The sequence below is a fragment of the Thamnophis sirtalis genome, unplaced genomic scaffold (assembly GCF_051295495.1).
Source record: "Thamnophis sirtalis isolate CommonGarterSnake01/CBP01778 unplaced genomic scaffold, rThaSir2_p1.2 scaffold_8, whole genome shotgun sequence".
NCBI lineage: Eukaryota > Metazoa > Chordata > Lepidosauria > Squamata > Natricidae > Thamnophis > Thamnophis sirtalis.
This window is the reverse complement of record NW_028261388.1, coordinates 15,526,404-15,549,598: the sequence shown is the minus strand read 5'-3', so window position 1 is coordinate 15,549,598 and position 23,195 is coordinate 15,526,404. Positions and strand designations below refer to the sequence as shown.

The 23,195-nt window shown below is 38.6% G+C and overlaps 1 protein-coding gene across 8 annotated transcripts in view; it reads right to left on the bottom strand.

Moving 5' to 3' along the window:
- Positions 1 to 23,195, bottom strand: part of YAP1 (Yes1 associated transcriptional regulator) — an 86,581-nt gene that overhangs the window by 4,868 nt on the left and 58,518 nt on the right. For 2 of the 8 annotated variants that reach the window (XM_087721134.1, XM_087721138.1), the window contains 4 exons: positions 14,794 to 14,987; positions 12,830 to 12,877; positions 3,840 to 3,967; positions 1,476 to 1,588 (listed from right to left, as the gene is read on the bottom strand). In XM_087721134.1, coding sequence (XP_087577260.1) covers positions 1,476 to 1,588; positions 3,840 to 3,967; positions 12,830 to 12,877; positions 14,794 to 14,987 — 483 coding nt within the window. The remainder of the gene's footprint in view (positions 1 to 1,475; positions 1,589 to 3,839; positions 3,968 to 12,829; positions 12,878 to 14,793; positions 14,988 to 23,195) is intronic. The other 6 variants (XM_087721135.1, XM_087721139.1, XM_087721136.1 and 3 more) reach the window with 3 other exon arrangements.

The window sequence follows — 23,195 nt, the reverse complement described above, 5'->3', positions numbered from 1 at the left end:
ACATGCACCAAAGACAAGTTCCTTGTGTGTCCAATCACACTTGGCCAATAAAGAATTCTATTCTATTCTATTAAATTATGGAGGCATCAACTGATAGCAAGAACAACTGCCAATCCAACTGTTGTTCAAGGAAGAGAAAATCAAAGCGAGGTTTCTCTTCTGAAACTTCACAGCAGCCCACAATAAAAGGTCCATCTGCCTTAAAGGGAGGGTTATCAATTTAAAACGCTCTACTTGTTTTTCTCCCCCATCTCTTTCTTTTAGCATGATGTTATTTAGACTGAAAACAGGAATTGTCTTATGACTGATCTTGTAGGACATTCTGGAACTATTTTCAAGATTAAGGTTAAAAAAAATTTAATTTTTTAAATAAATAATATAAAAGGATTAAATAAACAACATTATAAGCTGTATGATTGCAGTCGGAATAATTTTCAATAGTGTGTATTATCAATCTGAAAGGAAATATGGAACTTTAGAAACTGAAACCACAGGGACAGACAGGCTGCAGAACTTCTGTAGCAGTAAATTAGGAAATGGTTCAGATTTGCAGCTCAAAAATATCCAGCCCATTTTAACCTAAAGACATCACCATGAATTTTTCAGATTCATATCCGGGCACACAACTGAAGAAGAAATATTTGATTATAGCTTTATTGATTAGCCTATAGGCCACATCAAAGCATAAGGTTCAAACACATATGGCCAATAAAATCCTATACAAACCATTTAAAATAAGAGTAAGATAAAATACAATAGTTATAGGATAAGATACAATATAATTTAATACATAATTACCGTGTTCCCTGAACATAAGACAGGGTCTTATTTTCTTTTGACCCCTGAAATAAGCGCTTGGCCTTATTTTTGGGGAGGTCTTATTGTTTTTGAGGTGCAGGAGGAGGCAAGTGTGGTCACCTCATGGCTGCTGCCGCGTTGCAATATTTTCGGGGGAGGGCCTATATTAGCAAATGCGCTCAAAAGCCCAAGTGGGCTCATTATCCGAGGAGGTCTTATTTTCAGGGAAACGGGGGATGTAAAATAGAATAAAACGCCATAAAATTATATTTCAGTGTCACCCTTGCAATCTACCCCAATCAGTCCGACGTATGCAGATCTCAACCGAACCATTTTGTTTTAAGTACTGTGCTGTGTTAAATGTTATTTTCAGGTTCTGGCCACACATAAAATAAGTTGGTTTTGAAGAAGGTATAATATTGTCGTCAAAATCACTATAAATTCAAAGCATTTTTTTCCTCTTTACAAATGCTAAGGTTCGGGCAGAACGCTATGAGGCATACAGTTGAATACCTTGTTCTCTGAAGAAAGTAACATCCAGTTACCTTTCTGTCGCCTGACAATTCCATTGTCTCACTCATTCTACTGCAACCTACCCACCCCTCCATCTTACCGCTAGTTAAACAAGGCACAAGAAGCATCAGTCAGACAGCAACTGGAAGGAAATGACCCCTCACCTGTATCCATTTCATCAACACTATTAAGGAAGTCATCCGGAGTTCTAGGAACACTATAACTGCTCATGCTGAGGCCACTGTCGGTGCTCTCATCTCTGGAGTGGTATGTCCCACTGCAAGGGAAATGTTAGGTCAATTTAAGCTACTGATGGGAAAAACAGCCAGCATTTATCATCCAAAGCATTCATTTTCGCAGTTAGGGTTGAATGATGTTCTCCTCGTAAAAACACATATTAAAACAAGTCCGCGAAGGGGAATTCTTTAAAGGTTCAATTCTGCAGGTTTCAATTCCCACAATGCAGCATATGGTGTGACATCCATTCCCAACACAATAAATTTCTTCCACAACCTTGACTAATCTTCGCTGCCACCACCTAACTTCTCGAATGCTACGATGCTGCAATCTTTCAAAATGGTAAGTCTGTGTGTCTCAATAAAAAATAAATAAATTCACAGAAGTCAGTAATGGCAGAGCTCCGCTAGGGCAACATTTTTTTTTTTTTAAATGGCAATGCCTTCTAATTTGCTTGTGTTCTTGAGAATTCTAATCTAAATTTAGTTTACGCACTATTACGCTACTGACTGACCCACTGCAAAAGTGTGCAGATAGTCCTCAATTTGTAGCAGTTCATTTTGTGATGGTTGAAAGTTACAACAGCATTGAAAAAGTGACTTATGACTTTGTTTCACGCTTGCAACCTTTGCAGGATCCCCATGGTCACACGATCAACATTCAGATGCTTAGCAACAGGTTCATATTTATGACGGTTGCAGTGTCCTGGGCTCACGTGACCCCCCTTTTGTGACCTTCTGACAAGCAAGGTCTATGGGGAAGCCAGATTCATGTGACAAGCAAGTTGAGCTGGGATGGCGCAGTGGTTAGAGTGCGGTACTGCAAGCTGCTTCTGCTGCCTGCCGGATGCCTGCAATTTGGCTGTTCAAATCTCACCAGGCTCATGGTTGACTCAGCTTTCCATCCTTCCGAGGTGGGTAAAATGAGGATCCAGATTGTTGGGGGCAAGAGGCTGACTCTGTAAGATGCTTAGAGAGGGCTGTAAAGCACTGTGAAGCGGTATATAAGTCTAAGTGCCATTCCTATTGATATTAAATAACTGCCAAACAGGTTGTAAAATGCGGCAAAGTACACTTAACAAATGTCTCGCTTAGCAAAAGAAATTTTGGGCTCATTTGTGGTTGTAAGTAGAGGACTATCTATACTTTAAAAATGCACTTGTTCCACAATGTCTGACATTTTAACTATAACCTACGCAGACATATAGAATACACAAGGGGGCTCAAGATATCCACAAGAGTTTAGTTATGGTAGTTCCTATCCTTGAACTTAGAATTTTGTAGGACTGCCAGAATTCAGAAAATTCAGAAAATACTATTTATATGATAGTCAGGGAAGGAGGAATGCCCTTGAGAAACAGCAAATTTCATTAAAAACAATAATTGTCTTCTGTTTGATTGACTTATTGGCTTGAAAAATAAGACTCTAGTCCTTGAATGAAACAATATCCAAGTACCAACAATAGCCAGCATTTCTTTTCAGTTCTTTGTGCGTACTGATGTCCCATTTTAACCTTATCTACCATGTTTCTCTGAAAATAAGACAGGGTCTTATTTATAAATAAGTGCTTGGCCTTATTTTTGGGGAGGTCTTATTATTTTTGAGGCGCAGGAGTCAGCGAGCGTGGTCACCTCATGGCTGCTGCTATGTTGCAATATTTTCGGGGAGGGTTTATTTTCGGGCGAGGGCTTATTTTAGTGCATGTGCTCAAAAAGCCCGATTGGGCTTATTATCCGGGGAGGTCTTATTTTCGGGAAAACAGGGTATTCAATAATTAGAAGCATTAAAACACATGACCCTGTTAACTAGTAACCAGAGGCTGCATAAATTAACACCAGAAAAAAAATAGCCTGCTTGCCTTGTAATATGATATGCTAAAGCCTATCACCATTTCCTGTGTGTCAGCGCTATAAAGAATAAAATTAAAACCAGGAATACTGCAAAATCCTTTAAGAGAGCCCCCGAGCAAGTTCAGTGCTAGTGTTTGAAAAGGTTTTCCGAGTCACTGTGCACCTATTGGCCTGTGCCTTGGAGAACACGTTACGACTTTGAAGACAAAATCTTTCCTACAAGTCTGAACAGTTGACTTCCACAGATCTTAATCTTCAGCTTTTTTGGGAGGGGGGGAAATGCGAGAGTGAACTAGATTTGCCCTGTAAAAAAATATCCCTTTACAGCTGGGATTCTTGGAACAGATCAAAGTCCCGAACAGAGGATTACAGAAACCAAACAGAATTTGAAACATCGTTAGCTTTGGTGAAATGAAACCACTGGGAGCTACTGCCACTAACCTGTTAAGAAAGGGATCTGAGCTATTTGTGGTCATTGTTCTGAGTTCTTGAGACATTCCGGGAGAGGATACTCGATTCTGGGTGCCATCTTGTTCCATACTGGGAAGCTGACTACGGAGAGCCAATTCCTGCCAATTAAGAAATGACTATATTCATAACTCACATTCAAGGTTCAAAGTTCAGTTGCAACATTAGAGGAAGACACTTTGTTTGGTGCTAAGCTACGTAATTTCAAAAGTTAGGACAAGTCTCTTACCAGTTATCAGTAATTGCTACGCTACTCATGGCATTTTATAAGCTACCTCCATCAGTCTCATAGGTACGACCCTGAATATCAACTGTTGGGGAAATTGATGTATTTTTCGGTCCATAAGATGCCCTCCCCATCCCCCAAAAGTGGGTGGAAACGGTTCTGGTCCTTTGGTGAATAGCAGCCAAGCCTTGGTGGCGGGGTCTTTTAACAGTTCTGAACCCCGCCTCTTCCGTCTTTGTCATTGCCAGTCTCTTCTGTTTCTTTTCCACAGTACAGGAGTCAATAGACAGAGCTGGCACATTAGAGGACACCTATCTGTGGTCCTCTCAGGCTCCACCTGGTATTTTTTTTCCTTGTTTCCCTCCTCTAAGCTTGCGTCTTATGGCCAGTTGCTTCTTATAGTGCGAGAAATACGGTAAGTGGGAAAGTACTAATGTAAAGTACGCATCTCCTACTTCTAAACTTCTCAAGAGGCATCTGGTTGGCAAATGTGAGAACAGAAGGGTGAACTAAGTAAGCCTTTGATCAGAGTCATCAGAATTCATAGTGTTATTACTCAACTCTCATCCATTTACCTCACTCTTACTATCTGGATTCCTTTTTTTTCCTGGTACCTACACACTCCTTATCGCGGTACAGTAACAAATAATTTGAGAAACAACTTAAATGGTGGAGCTGGAGAAAAAAAACATTGCGACAACCTTGCAGGAAAAAGAACCTAAGACTTAAGAGAAGGGATGGGCAAGTCAAAGGCAACATGAATGGTAATGACACAGGAGATATTTCAAGTTCTTATAAAGTTAAAAAGGGATTTGCTATGGTAGTTGAAGAGATGGGAAGGGCCAGTTTAAACGATGGGAAGGGCCTTGAAAGTTTGCCAAAGTTCTGCAACCAGAGACATAGGAAGTTACCCGGTGGTGTCAGCAGCTTTAGAAATGGGGACATGCACCAACAGGTTTAATGGGGATGGTGAGACACTGTCCTTCAATGGCTCCTCAAATATTACTCACCTTCATTCTTAATAAACATTAGCCTGGCTTTTAACTTACACAATACCAAGAAGGAAAAAGTAATTCATAACTGCCCACTATGTTCAACAAGATCCTCATGAAATTAATGTTTTCAGAATAAAAGATAACACTGGATAGAAACAAAACCCGCGGACCGTTCTGTTTTAAAGGGAGCTGAATAAAAAAAGCATTGTAATATGATTTCTTAATCATGGAATTAACATATAGCATATAATCCAATGCGAGGCTTTGCAACTTGATATTTTAATTCATAAATCAAAAGGATACGGAAAGGATTCAGGTTTCAGTTAATGTTTGAATACGAAGTCTGGAAAAGATCTGCCTGGTAATTATTATTTCCTCATTACTTAGAAAAACAAAAACAAAGTCAAACATTTCTAATTGGCATAAGAAAATTAAGATTTAACACTTTGTTTTGTACATAATTTTTAACACTGGACTTTATAAACCAAGCTAAAATAATCTATCAAATTCATAGAAGAGCTACTGTAAAGATGAAATTAAACTTGAATACTGTCCAATTACATTTTAAATGCTATTTTTTGAATCAGATTAGCTATTAAATCAGCAAATATTTGGCAGTGGCAAATATTGCAATAGGGTTATGCTGGAGAGCAGTCTAGATTAAAACACAGAATCAGTTGTGGAATACAAATACAACTCCAAAACCTCCTATTAATAACATAATTATTAAATAATTTATATGTGTTTGTGACAATTGTTTATAGGTCATGCCCCACATTCATTTAATTGCTTGTAAATGCCATTAAGCCTTCTAATATAGGTTCTCCCCATATGCATGCTTTTAATTTCAGTAATTTTTCCATTCCACTGAAGTTGTCAAGAGTGACTTCAGAAGTGAAGGTTAATAGTTCTTTCTTCACAATATTCTAGAGAAAGATTTTGATTCGTAGCGTTCCTGTGTTCTTTTTCAAGAGTGAATTTATACTACATCACAATATAATAGAGTTTACTGAATAAAAACCTTCTGATTGGCTTCAAGTAACATGCTAAGTTACAAACCATGCTTTACATACCTTAGTGTCTACATTCACACAATGTTCTTGGTCAAAAACAAAATAACCTCAGAATAGACGTTGGTCTTATCTGATATGCCCATTCTCTGGTGGCATATCAGCCAGCCATTCTCTGGTGGCTGGAGATAGCATCCAAGAATGCTTTTAGACACAGTCTATATTAGGAAAAGATGTGTTTTTCTCTTCTATCTTCCATTCCTGGATATTTTAATAGCTATCATCGAAACGGCGTCTGTTGCTTTTGCGCTGCTTCAAAATGGCGGCCGTCATCTTTGTTGAGCAAAAATGGCACCCGTTGAGTTGCTCCTGGGGCTAGAGCTGTGGAATGGAAATTCATGAGTGATGCCCCTGGGCTGTGTCGGGACCGCTAATTATGTCTTATGCAGTCCTAGGGTCAGCGTTCCGAAGCATCGCTCGTGAAAGCCCTTCTTGCTGGATCGGGAAGCTGCTCTTACCTGCTGTTAAAGGGGCCCAGCCTCAACCGTTGTTAATTTGTAGAAGAATAGTTATTAAAATAGCAATAGCAATAGCAATAGCAGTAGACTTATATACCGCTTCATAGGCCTTTCAGGCCTCTCTAAGCGGTTTACAGAGAGTCAGCATATTGCCCCCAACAATCTGGGTCCTCATTTTACCCACCTCGGAAGGATGGAAGGCTGAGTCAACCCTGAGCCGGTGAGATTTGAACCGCTGACCTGCTGATCTAGCAGTAGCCTGCAGTGCTGCATTTAACCACTGCGCCACCTTGGCTATAAAATATCCAGGAATGGAAGACAGAAGAGAAAAACACATCTGGTCCTAAGATAAGAGTCTAAAAGCATTCCTGGGCGCTATCTCCACCACTATGGATAATGGCTTAGTGCAATGTATAAACGCAGACAATAACTTCTTTACATTATTGTTGCACATAATGGATAATTTATAATACATCTGATCTAGTAGAGCTATTAATGTGACAGGTTTCTGATACTGCTTGGTTTTTTACATATCCTATTTATTTATCAACTCTGTCAAACTGAGATATTCAAGATTGGAAATAAAAAATGACATCTATTAAGCATATGCTAGTAATGTATTAGTTTCCATAAATGTAAAATGGGTCGTGAGAGTTCAGATTCTGATACCACGGACAATAACGACGTTATTGTAGTGGCACAACATTATTTATTTGGGATGTATTTTCTGGAATATAAAAAAGTTGTAGATTAAAATAAAGTTCTATATAAAAAAAAGGAGTATTTTTAAAAGAAAAATCTCCATAACTTAAAAGTAGCTTTAAAAAAAAAGTGGTGAAGAGCTAGTACAGATAGTCATCGATTTACAACCACAATTGAGCCCCAAAATTATGTTATTAAAATTTATGTTGTGAGAAATTTGTTAAGTGAGTCTGCTCCATTTTACAACTTTTCCCACCACATTGCTTAAGTGCATCACAGTTGTTAAGTGAACCTGGTTTCCCCATTGATTTTGCTTCTCAGGTCACCAAAGAAATCACATGACCATGGGACATTGCAACTGTCATAAATGTTGAGTCAGTTGTCAAGCATCTGAATGTAAATCATGTGACCAGGGGGTGGGTCCTAGCTGGTGTTATGGCTGGTCTGCTCTTGTTGGATTCGCGCTATGCGTGCATGCACAGGACAATGGAAATTGTTCTCGCATACGCAGAACTCCCAAAAAAGATGGCGGTGTCTGGTTAGGGTTAGGGGGCGTGTCAGGCCTGGGTCGCTGCCAATTCTGCGACCCAGGCCATCATACCATTACCAATTCAGCTGAACCTGTCCGAACCAGTAGGAACCCACCTCTGCATGTGTCCATGGGGATGCTACAACGATTGTAAGTGTAAAAAACAGTTATAAGTCACTTTTCAGTGATGATGTAACTTTGAATGTCAGTAAATGACCTGTTGTAAGTCAAGGACTACCTGTAATAGTTACAGATAAGTAATCCAAATTAAAACTGAAAACATTATTATGGTGCAAGTGTTTTTCTCGGTATCTGAAGTCCTGGCTTTTTCCTCAGCCCTGAGCTAGGATATTATGTGAGCTGACAGAATGTTTCAATGTTTTTCTGTGAATTATTGTGCATTCTATTGATTTGTTGGTTTATTACTGGTTTTTTTCCCCTTTTTGACATTGTTAGCTGCCCATTGTTGCTTGGTAGTTATGTCTATTGAATAAAAAAACAAAAACCCACACATTTACATTCTAAACTATCTTGGCTATGTTTCCATTTTTATAATTGTAACTTTTTTATTTCATTGTAGATATTAATATGACCAATCAGAAGCAAGTGAGTATACGGAATAGAGTTCCCAAATATGAATGGAATCTTTCAAATGACTTTAAGCAGAACTACTCATAGTTTCCACAGGCTAAAGAATATTTAGATTCAAGCCAAAATAAATCTATTAGGCAGTTGGCCCTTTTATTTTTAGAGACTTTTCTAGACATGGACACCAATCTAGTCTTGGTGTTCCAGAGGGCCCTGAAAGTGACTAAACAGGTGTCACATAGACAGAGTTGAATTTCAGGATCTAACTGAATATAAACATGGTAAAAATGATTAAGGGTGGTGTTGAGGAAAGCAACAATGACAAAAACAGGCTTACGTAGTGGAATCAAAAGGATACACAGGACTGCAATCCTCAAATGGCTGTTCAATTTATGTGGCTTTGAGGTATTCTGGGGCAATTTTTTTTTTTTGGTTACATGAGCTATTAGTGATCAACTACTGCTTTGACTCTGTAATCTAAGGTATTTTTAATCAAAAGAACCTGTGATCTCACATGAATCTGCAGCCTTGATGTTACTACCTGTTTCCCCCAAAATAACCCCCAACTGGAAAATAAGCCCTAGCATGATTTTTCAGGATGCTCATAAGCCCTACGCCCCAAAATAACCCCCAGTTAAGATCGTTAACCCGCCATTAAGGATGCTCATAAGCACTACCCCCAAAATAACCTCCAGTTAAGATGCAACCAGATGGATGCATTTAGTACTGTATTTCCCCCAAAACAAAACCTAACCAGAAAATAAACCGCAATGTGTCTTTTGGAGCAAAGATTAATATAAGACCCAGTCTTATTGCCGTGGAAACACGGGTATTTCTACAAGTAAGTAACTCCCGGGAATAATTAGAAAGAAGTTAATTGCTGCCATATCATCTGAACCAACTTTCTCTACGATGGTTTCATTGCTGAAATGAACTCTAAGAACTTTTCACTATAGGTTATATGATAAGCAGTCAGATTATTGCTTCTAATATACTAAAAAGCACACTCACAATGTTATGAATAACCATAAAGGAATCTTGTCCTAAAATAGAAATTTATGTAATCCAGCTTCATATTTTGGATAACAAAAAAGTAAGAACACAAAATGAAAAAATTAATTTCAGATTAAGATTGTAGTCCTCTGGAATCCAAGGAGACTAAGACACCGACGGCTTCTACCAATTTCATATTACATATTTAAATAAATATGGACAGATAGATAGTCAAGAATCCTACCTTAAACTTTCAGAAGTTTATCCAGAATTAGAGATTATGAACAAAAATAACCAATGGTTCAAGCAAGTAAACATAGTAACAATTAAGATTACATAGATTATTGTTTATTCTTTTGCTTGAGAGTAACATTTATGAGCAAAAATTTGAAGAGTGTATTTTAATTAAATATATATATAAATATTCAAGTCAAACTCCATTATTGGCGATTTGATGGGTCATGTCATTTTCTTGGCAGCAATACCAGGGTTTACCAGAGCCATTTTTTTTTGAGATTTTCTCAATTCCAGAGTCTTACCTATAATCGTGCAATTTCTTGATCCTACATCCAAATTACTAAGTAAATGTAATCCAGTTAGCTTTTTGAAATCAGGCAAGATCAGGCAGATGATATCTCCTAATCACATTACAGTATTTCCTGAGTCCAACATTTGTCCTATTCACGTTGATTTTGAAGTAACATGAGACATCAATAATGTCTATCCCAGGACTTAGTTTCACCATTTGTAGATATTTAATTGGACTAATCATCTTGCATGAAGCTACAACAGGAGATTTTTCATAACTCGTGTTTTTTTTTTAAGTCTGTATAAATCAGGATTCTGTATGGCCTGTTGCAATACTTCTATAACCAACTCTTCCGTATTCAGATACAATACTTAGTATTCAAGCAATCCCTCTCATTAGTCCTCCCACAGTCAACACAAGCACTGCAATGTGGAATTAGTAGTATGTGCTTTTGAGGTCTGGCAAAATGTTGAGCCACACTGGAGAAGATGGAACATCACAAACAGACTTGTGATCATGTGCACTTTTATTAAAAACATTAATAGACATTTTGCCAGGAAATTCAACACAGATGAGCTCAGTCTTACACCAAAATCTTGAGAGAGCACACAGTCTCACTGTTCACAACAGCGTAGATTTGTGAACGTAATGAGTTTAATAAAGAGAGGTTTTAAGGTCTTTGGTGCCTGAAATAATTCTAGTACTATGGTTTTAACTACATATAAATTGGGCTTAATTTGTTGGTCTCAGAAAAACAGTGCAAATTAGCACTGTTTTCCCCAAATGGTATTTAAGAATAAATCTAAGAACACTGCAAAGACTGATCCCTAGATTATTTCCACTAACCAGTTACTTATCTGCAACTGCCTCAGCTATTTCAAGCTATCAGTTTAAGATCAAGGCAAATCAGTTATTTAATATAACTGCCATATCTAGAAAGGCCTTACCTGAGCATATTATTACACCAACTAAAATGGCAGCATCTTTTGCACACTGTATTCTCTATGATCATTTCAGACTGCATTTTTAAATAGTCTTCCAGTTTTATGAGCCTGTATCTATCAAGACGGTACGTTATTTCCATTCATTCTTCTTTCTGACTTCTTCAAAAAATATTTATTAAAAATTGTCAAATTGTATTCTTAAGACTTTAAGTTAACCACTTTTTCTTTAGAGCTGAGTTGCTGGAGCCAATGCATGATGCTAACACCTTTCTGCTGAATCTGTTTAAACATTTGTATTCAATTATTTATTATTAGGAATTCTAGAATAGGAAGCAGTAATTTATGTACTGTCAAGTTCGGGAATCCAAATTAAAGTGTCCCTTATGGATGGCTGTGTCTAGTCTCCTTTTCAACACATCTTCTAATTAACTAGTTCCACTTCTGATTTTTTTTTAAACTTCTTGGGGTAGAAATTAGTCTAACTTATAGACTTAAAACTTGTATTTTAGAGCAGGGTTTTAAAGCAACGTTTTTGAACCATCTGGAAAGGTTGCAAGGAAGTTAAGGGCAAAGGGGTTACAGTTTTCAAAATCTGATTACTTTGGTCTAGGCCAGGGGTGTCAAACTCGATTTCATTGAGGGCCGCATCACAGTTATGTTTGACTTCAGGGGGTGGGGGGTGGAAGGGTGTGTGGCCAGCTCGATGTCACTCATGTTGGGAGTGCCTGTGATGGTTTGAGCACTCTGCCAGTGAAAATGGCATGCAGAAAAATAAAACATCTCCAATAAACAATAACAGTAGAGTCCATACACTGATTAAAACAAAGTTAGTTACTGGGATGTAAAAATTAAAATAACATCATTGCATTAATTCTGCCAGCTTCTAAACACAGGGCACAGGAATAATATGATAAACACTAAACCTAATCCAGTATCAGGAATAAGTACTTATTTTCAACCAAGATAACCAGGCTTTAATTTCGCCTTGGCTATAACTGAAATCAATTGACCTTTGATAAATCATAATGCTACGCCTCTTTGGGCTTAGACTGAGTTAAGAACTGGCCAAGGAGGTGTATCCAAACAATCTAAACTCAGTCTCTGGGCTGATAGGCAGAAGTTATAACTCATGCATGGAATCTCCAAGCAGTGCACAAGAGAACACAATGCTATTACTGAAGGCTTGTGAGAAGATAAAAATGTGACTCTCCCAGAAATGTGAAAGATGGAATGAAACTGTATGCCTTCTTTACCCTAAAACATTTTTTTCAACAAAATGCTGTAGCAAAATTCTTCCATATAGAGGTCCATTCCTAATCTATCCCAGTATCAAATTCAGTGTTATTATCCAGCTCCTCAATTGGCAAAATTTGAAACACTATATCACAGGGTGGCCATTACAAGATTTCTCTGAGGTAATATTTAAATGTGACACATTGACTTGCACAGCAGATCTGAAAACGAGAATTGGCAGTTAATATAATTTTTAAATCCTTAGAAAACATTCAGCCGACTTGATATTTTCCATTTTAAGCCTATTTTCTACAGAAGGAACATTTGTAAGGTTGACTGCCAAGTTTTTAAAAAAACCAACAGTTGAGGCAACTTAGCTCCTTGAAGCTGAAATAGAGTACTTAGCTTTATAGGCCAATTTATAGGCTTTGGAGATTCAAAGTTACACAAGTCTAAGAGAGAACTAGAAAACTAAGCAGCTTCTTTTGATCCCTGAAACCAGCAATGACAAATACGACCATACCATCTTCAAGTTGTCTGTGGGGATATGTGTTGGAGGAGCGGGGAGATACACATAGCTGCTTTTTAAGCCCGCCGTGGTATTAAAATACAAACGAAACCCAAGCACTTTGCACAGCTGATCTAGGTCAAAAGAAAATGTTTCTTATTTGGCTGAAACATTTGTTATGAGCCTACCTGACGTTTTGGAGCATTTGCTGTGCTGGGATTGATATTCCGCAACGCCTAAGAGTAAAAAAAATAAGATGGGTCAACATTACTTTTGTGGGTGTCTTATGACAGGGATGGCTAGGCTACCTTGACTTTACTCATCTTCTTCTTAATGTTCTCAAGAGGGAAGTTCCTAAAGCAGCCACAGATGACAAGGGATAAGGTGGTTAAGAGATGGCAAAGTTTGCTGCATAATGGAATAAGACGTTTAAGGAGTGCTTACAGAGCACATGAACAGGTTTTGCTTAAACATACAGGGGACAAAAAGAAGTAGTCTGGACACTGCCTGGCTTGAAGTTAGTTATCTTCTTGAGAAGAAGATGTTTAAGAAAAGAAATCCCAAATTAGAAGCCTTTTCTAAAAGCATGCTGGCCTGGCGGCGTTTGGATTTATTTGATATTAATAGCAAAGCAGTTATAGGCAAAAGTTAAGAAAATTCAGCTTAGGAAGCTGTTATTTTTAACTTGTCCAGAGGCAACTCATGATTATTGTTATTATTTTTTAAAAGGAGACATCCCGTAATGATCCAGTTTAAATGGAGTATTTATTCCTTTCAGTATTATTTTATTTTTATAGTCTAACTGCCTCTAGAACAAGGGCAGAAAAAGCAAGGAACGATGAAGGCAAAAGCCTGAAGAAATGATCTCCAAGAATAGGAAAATACTGCCTGATGCAAGAACCACCACCCAAAAAAAGCAAGGAAAAAAGAGGTTTTAAAAAGTTTCTCCAAAAGCGGTTAGGGAATCTGCAATGCTCCACAACCTTCACAAAACATGATGCAAAGCACTGGAGACAAGGAGCTAATCAATCATTAGCAAAAGATCTAGGACAGCAAGCAATGATTGAGAGCAAAGGTTTTGGAAAAGAAACTTCATTGTTTCTTTGGGCTCAGGCCTCCAGGGTTACAAAAGAAAAAAAAAGCAAAAGCAACAAATCAGCTTACATTTAAGCATTTAAGGAAAGTATTTTGGGTTTCAAAGAACGAAATTTAAACTGAAGTAAAAGACCTGGGTTAATCCGTTTTAAAGTTTCCTTCTGAGAGTTACTGACATTACTCCAACCACATAAACATTACCTAACATGGATGAATTCCCCCTCCCCTTTCGTTTTCTCTCTTATGAAGCACACAGTCATAATGAACTATGCAATTAGCACATTGACATGTGCATTCTGTAAGGATCCACATCCATGGAAGAGGGCTTAGTAAAATACTATGATGATAAGTTTCCTGAAATTCATTACTTTATGGAATTCACTTCCACAAGATCTGTTGAGCAGAAACAGGCTTAGATGACTTTTTAAAAAAGGTTTAGGTATATGCGGAGCATGGATTCCTCAAGGACTGTTAAATTACGATACCTAAAGAGATAAATATTTTTATATTTAAGTTCTAGATGCTTGAGATAGGCAACAGGGCCAATATCCTTAGGCCTTGTTTGTCAACTTTCAAAATCCCCTGGTGACCCCTGACGGAAAATGGAACGATGCATCACGTCCTTAAAAACAAGGAACAGCTTTGGTTTTTTGTACAGAAAGGCCGAAGTTTCAATACTCTTCAGAAACACAGCAAGACCAGATCCAATTCACACATGCCATCCATCATGAAAGCTGGAAAATTCAGTCAGATGAGCTCTGACCATGCAGAGCATTAATACAGTTGCAGAGCTACACAGCAAGTTGTCCAGGAAGCAGAGTTATCAGCAATGAAAAAGAGCACCATGCCAGAAACAGCCCAGCACCACAAACTGTCACAAAAGAAACATTTCGAAAGGATCAAAGAGTCTGATTTGTTGTTTGCTGGGGCAAGTTATACGATTGGCGACTTCCCTCTCTCTACTGATGCTTGCTAGAATTGCAGTGCTGAAAAGCACAATGCCACTCATGCATAAGCAACAAGTTATCGTATTATAGTTGAAGTTGTGTTTTCTAACCTGTGGCCTCACCTGCCGAAGCAGTTCTTGATGCTTCAGTCGCAACCTTTCTTTTTCCATCTGTAGCTGCTGCAGTCTTATCTGTTGCTGTTGATTGGAAGTGCCACCTCCCAGGACTCCACCGGGAGGACTTTGGGGGGCCAATGGCGGTGGCTGTTTCACGGGAGCGCTTTGGCTGATTCTCTGGTTCATAGCTGTAGAAGCAAACAAAAGAGCAGGCACTGTAAAGCGGTCTTATCCCCCAAAATCCTAATGTTATATAATGAATATACATGCCGTGATGCAGCCCCCCCCCCCCCAACTCCCAGGCTGTGAACTAGCACCGGTCCGCAGATTGCCAGAAACCGGACTGGACAAACAAGCAGTCCCAATCATAGGATGCACAGAAAAATATCTCTCTATGCCACCGGTCCCTAGTGCCCAAAAGGTAGGGGGCCACTATCTTAATGGATTTAATAATTGGGGCCAAATATAAGAGTTTCCTCACATTAAAGGATATTGAGAACAGGAAGTGAGAAGTCAGAAAGGAAATAGAGTAGGAATTCCCATTTGCAAGTATAAATATATCTTGTTTACTATTTTTAACGCTAGAGTAGCCCCACAGCGAGATGAGCGGCAAACACAGGTAGTCCTCGACTTATAAAGGTTTGTTTAGTGACCAAAGTACAACAGCAATGAAATAAAGTGACTTGCAACCATTTTTCACACTTTATGACTATTGCTGCATCCCTGTAGTCATGTGATCTAAATTCAGGTGCTGGACAACTGACTCATATTTATGACCATTGCAGAGTCCTGGAGTCAAATACCTTTTGAAACCTGACAATGGGGAAGCCAGGTTTCCTTAATAATTGTGTTACTAACTGAACAGCTGCAGTGATTCACTCAACAATTGTGGCAACAAAGGTCGTAAAATGGGCCAAACCTCACTTAACAAATATCTCACTTAACAACAGAAATTTTGGTCAAAAGTCGAGGATTACCTGTAAATTTAACAAATCAATAATGCTAAATGAGATGGGAAAGGGCAAATTTATGTTTTGAGTTCACCAATAGACATCGTAAGTTTAAATCTGAAGAGATAATAATGTTAAAAAATCTCACAGGCTGCAGAGGAAAATCTAGATGAGTAGGGAAAGGAAAGTTGTCTTGTTAATACTTCTAATAAAGGCCATCCAGATGGGTCTGTCTGTCTGTCTGTCTGTCATTCAATCTCTCTCTCTCTCTCTGTCTCTCTCGGAATTTCAAAGAGATTGCCAATACTGCACAAAGATAAATCCTGGAGACAGTTTAAAATTGAAATCATAGTATCAGTATAAATATATACAAATTTTAGTTTATGTATCAAAGGAAGTCCCCAGAACACAATAATAATATATGCAGACATGTGATTAATATTTAGTGATACCCTTATTAGCACTAGCAATAGCACTTAGACTTATATACCGCTTCATAGTGCTTTTACAGCCCTCTCTAAGCGGTTTACAGTCAGCCTATTGCCCCCAACAATCTGGGTCCTCACTTTACCCACCTTGGAAGGATGGAAGGCTGAGTCAACCTTGAGCAGGTGAGATTTGAACTGCCGAACTGCAGCTAGCAGTCAGCTGAAGTAGCCTGCAGTACTGCACTCTAACCACTGTGCCACCTCCGCTCTTATTACTACCAATATTATTTCAAGCAGAACGACATGACTAAATGAAAGGAAGAATTAAACTTAAATCAAAATAGCAACTGAAGAGAAAAAAAAAGAGATTAGAGACTGCACAAACTTAGCTTATAGCCAGCCTTCTCAAAATCTATTTAAATTATCCAAGCAGTTGGGCAAAACAGCATATTCCAATTACATCTTTTAGTCAGCTGCGTTTATGCTAGGTCATAGAAATAAAATACATTTTAAGATAAATATAGGCTATGTAGAAAATGTGCGAGTTTCCATTTCGGTTGTAAACAGACAATCCAACCAGTTCTACTGGGCTGTAAATCAAAATGAGGCTTTTTTTTAAAAAAGCATGTGACAATAAGAACCAAACATTTTTCAATCTCTCAACTGATTCTAAGCCAGGTCCAAAATATACAATGATTAACATTTACGAGCACAGTGTCTCTAATAACATCTCTGATAAAGAGAAATAAAGACACAAAAGTACCACTCAGCCTTTGCATTCTCTCTCTATAATAGGAGACTTCAAGGACTGTCTTGCCCTTAATAAAAAGGCAATAAATAAGTAAATAAATAAATAAAAAGAAATCAAACATTTTTTTAAAAAAAACTTTGACAAATATCTTTGAGCAATGACACTGAACTCTACAATTTTCAATCCATGAGTGAAATAGAAAAATAATGTATTTTAAAGAGATTATTAACATTATTTTAAAACATTATTAACAAGAGAGAATAATTCTGTTGAAGGAAGGAAGGAGCGAATGTGAGTATCTAGAAAAACCATACAAATTAAGTTTCAAACTTAATGCAAGTCTCCCATCGGGAGTTCTTTTTGTTGTATACTTTCAATGCCGCTTTAGCGGCTCAAAACATAACCGCATTTTCAATGGTGCCTAAATTGAGGAGAGGGGAAAAGTAAATATGTAGTCCTTTATCTACTAGAATTTGGATTTATCTGTTTCCTGTTCTTTCTTTTCTTCAGTAGCGGAGAAGTATTTAAATATGGGGTTCTACACCCACACAGGGCAAGTACCAAAGACCTCACAGGCAGACAAGAAGAAAACAAGTCTTTGTTTCACTGAGGATTTAGGAGGAAAGGGGATTTGGAAGAAGAGAAGGGAACAAGTTAGTAATGTACTGTTTACCTATCTTAGTTTCATGAAACCACCATGCCTTTTAACAAGGGTAATTTTAGGAAAGAATGTCGTCTAGTCACCTTCTTGCTGCTCTAATGCAGAACATTATCCAGTTATCCTTCTGAAATTATCAAAAATCCAGTTTATTATACACACCCTTCTCATTCTGTCTAAAAGGCAACTGTGTAGTATTTATTTCTTTTTTTAAAAAATAAATAAATCTGAAGACCAAAACCCTGGAAACTCTTAACTACCGGTACTTAGTAAACAGAAAGAACCAGATCGTAAACAAGTATATCCATGTTTCTTTAGAACTAAATCCAACTATGTTCAAAGGGCTTTACACTCCGGTTAAGTTGTAGGTAGGATTTAATGCTATGTCTATTTAAAAATAATGAACTGAAAAGGCTCTTTATTTGAACATTCACATTTTATACATTGTGGGCAAACTTCAAAGGCACAAGTCTCAATAGAAAAATGGAAGACTATGCTGGCTTTAGACACATAATGAGATGTTCTCCAGGATTCCCATGTCTATATAGATGGAGCGAGGGGTACTGGCTTCAATACATTTTCTTAAGTATTTATGACCATATACACCTACACCAAGGAAAAACAAGGTATTTTCTTCATGTTAGTCATTTGATGTAACACAAAGCAAAAGTAGGCAGATCTTTTCTTCTATATAATAGTATCTCTACTTGCATAAGTGAATTAAAAACTGTTAGCCTTCAGTGAGAAAGTTTAATATAACGTATCGCCAAGCTGTTTGACTTTCCAGTAAACAGTTTCACGGAGGAGTTGTGGATTTTGAAAAGGGTTAAGAGCCACCTACTCTGTTTCCCCAAAAATAAGACCTCCCTGCATAATAAGCCCAATCGGGCTTTTGAGCACATGCGCTAAAATAAGCCCTCCCCCGAAAATAAGCCCTTCTCAAAAATATTGCAACACAGTAGCAGACATGAGGTGAGCACTCTCGCCGTCTCCTGCACCTCAAAAATAATAAGACATCCCCGAAAATAAGGCCTAGTGCTTATTTGGGGGGTCAAAAGAAAATAAAAACCTGTCTTATTTTCAGGGGAAACTTGTTAGAGCGCCGCTGGAGGAAGATGAGGGAGGACTCTTGATTGGACATGACTCAGAGCTGCCATTAAGGCCCATCTTATGGCAGCTATGACCGGTGAATCATCCATCTTTTCTCTGCCCCTGATTGCATCTAGAGTATCACCCGGTGGCTCTGTTCAGGATTGCGTGGTCCCTCCTGGGACTAGGGTGGGTGGGTTTCGAATAATTGTCTTCATGGTTGCACAGAGGCCTTTGCTCCATACCTGATGGACAAAATCATTCAGATTTGTTCCTTGTTGGAACTCAGGTGGGTCTATGTGAAATGTCTGGGGAAAGGTCTTACCTAGTTACCTGTGAACAGTTTGATCCTGCTGGACTTGATGAAAGTGGGCAGGGTCCATGATGCTGTCGGTGCAACCCCCTGTCAGTTAGATCTTTATCCCTCCTGGCTGGTGTCAGCTTCCAGGATGGTGACCACCAGGTGGCTTCAATTAATTCTTCACTGCAGGAGGGGACATTCCTGGCTCTGGTTTGCCCCCTTTAAAACGAAATATATCCTGACCCTCACCTGCCTGGACAATTTTCGTCCAGTTTTCAACTTTTCATTTTTAGGGAAGGTGGTTGCTTGAAGAGGGTCCTGGATAAAATGGATTATCTGGACCCCTTCCAATCAGGATGGGGATGGTACCAACATCCTTACTCAAGCTCTCAGCAGCCTTCCATACTGGTCTCACTGTTTGAGGCTGGGTAGTGCCATTTTATGCTGGTTTGGCTCCTTTCTTCAAGGCTGTAGTGCTGATAGGAAGTGAGAGATCCAATCCACTTTGGCTCCTTGTGGTGTGCTGCAGGTACTGGTACTCTTCTGTCTACCCCTATTTAGCTTCTATATGAAGCCGCTGGGTGAAGTCACACATCACCATAGGTTGAAGTATTATCAGAACGTGAATGGTACTGAGCTTTCTATGGTGACCCAAGTGATGTTGTCTTTGCCTTCTTGCAGTGGCTGGAGGCTATGAGGGTCTTGGACTAAAACTCAACCTTTGACCAAATGACCAAATGGCACTACCTCAGAGAGACCCGGTGCACAACTCGGGGTTCTCCTGGGACTTGCGACTTCTGCTCAAAGAGCAGGTGGCAGTCTGGCCTAGAAGAAATTTTGCACAACTCTATGCTGTACGCCAGTTGCATCCTTTCTTGGATTGGGAGTCCCTATGTTCAGTCATTCAAGCCCCTGGTCATCTCACATCTGGACTATTGCAATGAACTCTACATGGGGCTACCCTGGAAGGAGTATTTGGAAACTACAATTAGTGCAGAATAAGGTGGTGTGGGCAATTCTTGCCCCCCCCCCCCCGGGTGGTCCATGTTACACCAATATTCTGCAAGCTGCATTGGCTGCTGTTTTGCTTTTGGGTGCAGTTTAAAGTTGGTTATCACCAGTGAAACCCTTCATAGCATGGGTCGATTTTTCTTCAGATCCTGAGATTTTATTAGAGATGCTCATGATTTCAGAATTTCTACACCATTAAGGCCAAGAACTCACTGCTTACATTACTTGGAAGCTTAACAAATCCTAACATGCATTATTACCGTTACTAACCTGCACAGCATGTGTATATATATATAGAGAGAGAGAGTATGTATGTATGTATGTGTGTGTGTATTTTCTTCCATTCTAATTTATTTAAAAATATATTCCTCAAAAGGTTTATGATCATATTTTAAGAATACTGGGATTTTTTAAAAATAAGTTCCTTACACTTTATAACTTGAACGATTTTATACATCGTAAATAATATTTATGATGTATAAAATGGTTCAAGTTATAAAGTGTAAGGAAAGTGTAATTTTATTTTTTAAAATTCCCAGTATTATTAAAATATGATCATAAACTTTTTGAGGAATATATTTTTAAATAAATTAGAAGAAAATACACTTCTAATTATGAATTCAAATTCTTGGCACGGAAGAGAAGTGTACACTTGTTTTGTGATTCAGATGTCACAGCAAAGAATACAACTGAATAACTACTGACTGAAAAAAAGAAGCGATGTTAGTCCATCAGGTTCTAGTTACCTAGTTTTCTAAGCCATAATTTAGAGAAAATAACAAGCAAGGGGCGCTCATGCCATTTTGCATTTGTCCAATACAAAAAGGACAGAACTCCATCTACTCCTTCTCCAGTCTATAGAGAGATGCTGAGAAGACTGTGAGTCATGATGGGAAAGAATCTTCTCTGCATCCCTAGAGAGAAATGAGCTCATTTAGCAAAAGGAATAGTACATCCTCTCTTCTCAAAACTATCAAAGTTTTAGAAAAGTTCTACAAATCTGAAATGTAGCTTTGAAAATGACAGGTTTTTTTTAATTTGTTTTATCTTAAAAATGTACATAGCTGCCCATGTTAGATTGAAATCTGGTGGCTCCCAATCAAAACTGGACATTTATTTACTTGAGAACATGTCCCTTTACCCACATTACCAAAAGCATTATCCTTTCCGTTTCTCCTATTTTTAGTTTTTTGAGTAACGTTGTGGAAGAAGGTTGATCAAGTCTACCTAGACACATGATGGCGAACCTATGGCACATGTGCCACAGGTGGCATGCAGAGCCATTTCTGAGGGCACTCAAGGCGTTGCTCTGTCAGCTCCAGCGCGCCAGCTGATTTCTGCCTTGATTTTCAGCTGTTTTTCACCCTCCAGAGGCTTCCCTGAAACCAACCCAACACGCAAACTGGAGTTTTGGGAACCAACTTCCGGTTTACGTGTTGGTCTGTTTTTCTCCCTCCAGAGGCTTCAGAGAGAGAAAAACAGCCCAACGGGCAACCCAGAAGTCCAAAAACTGGTTGTTTCTGGCCTTCAGAGGGCCTCTGGGGGGGGGAGCCATTTCCATCCTCCCCAGGCTCTTAGAAAGGGTCTGGAGCCCAGGGAGGGCGAAAAACTGGTCCACCGTACCATCGTGTGTCAAAACCAGGGAAAGCACGGGGAGGAGGGCGTGCATGTGCGAGGATGGGCGCATAGAATTATGGGTGTGGGCAAACACACTCACGCCCCCTGTGCTTCACCCGCTTTTGGCACGCGATGGCAAAAAGGTTAGCCATCACTGACCTAGACTAAATACCCATATCACTGTCTCTATGAAGACAGTGTCAGCAGGATTACTTTGTCAAGCACTAAAACAGGAATATATTTTATTTTATTTTTTTACTCTCAAAGGCTTACTGGACGCCTGTTTAAATCTTCAGGAAAAGAGATGTACAAGTGAGAACTTGTGTGCATAATCGTACATATTTTACTCATCAAAACATATACTTACATTGCTTGCTAACACCTGCTTACCTCCTCCTCCTCCTCCTCCATTTCTTTCTACTTCTGCTACTCCTACTTCCTCCGTCCTCCAGAGCTATGCCTTCGTCTCTCTATTAGTGCTATGCTATACAGAAAATTCTGGACAAAAAAACTTGCTTGAAGTTCTCTATCTGTCAAGAGCCACAGTGGGTCAATTGGAAACTTTCCCATAAAAGCTGAACTGAATGGAAAATGCAAACAAGATGCTGCATTTCATTACCAATATTTGAGTTCTGCAAAACTAATGTAAGGAAAGGCAGATGTGTGTTTGCTTCATTAACTGGCGAGGAAGAAATAGTCTGTAACCAAAACTCAATGCATTTGATTTCCACAGCGCTTGAATAATAGGATATCTATTAAAGCTGCTTATTTTGATTGCATTCTGAATCTTGTGTTGCAACAGATGGTTTCTGCAGTATAGATCCCAGTCCTTTAATTCTGTTTACTTTGGTTAACTTCTTCCTTAATTCTTAAGCCAAGGGTTTACCAGAGGTTACTTTTAGCACATTAGTAGATGTAAATCAGTAAATGTAAATTATTATTATTATCCTTATTATAAATAATATTAAATAAATATTTATTCATCAAACAGATTTGAAAGTTTTTATAAGTAAAATTCAGAATCTTCTGCTTTCAACACAGAATTGTAAACAAACACTTTTTAAGAAGGAGGGCATCAAGGAAGCAAGATATACAGGCAGTCAAACAAATAATGCTTTTGGGAGATGAAGCAACCTTTCCTATCCACTATATCTAGGGATCTATAACTTCTATCCAAAGCACTATTTTATGGTCAACAACATCAAGAACTGTGGTGGCACAGTGGTTAGAAAGCAGAATTGCAGGCTGATTAACTTACTACTCACTGCCAAGAGTTCAATCCTCGCTGTTCAAATCTCACCAGGCTCAAGGTTGACTCAGCCTTCCATCCTTCTGAGATCAATAAAATAAGGACCCAGATTGTTGGGAGCAATATGGTGACTCTGTAAACTGCTTAGAGAGGGTTGTAAAGCACTGTGAAGTGAGTCCAGCAATTTCTAAATTGCTAAATCCCAAATTTCTCTTCCCTCCGGATGGGGAGGGAGGTGAGAAAATGATTTCTAATAATTAATCCTTCCACTGCAAGATTTCACGATGCCTCTTTTATCACTCCAAGAAATTCTAACAGAAAGGACAGGCAATGTAGGCATAC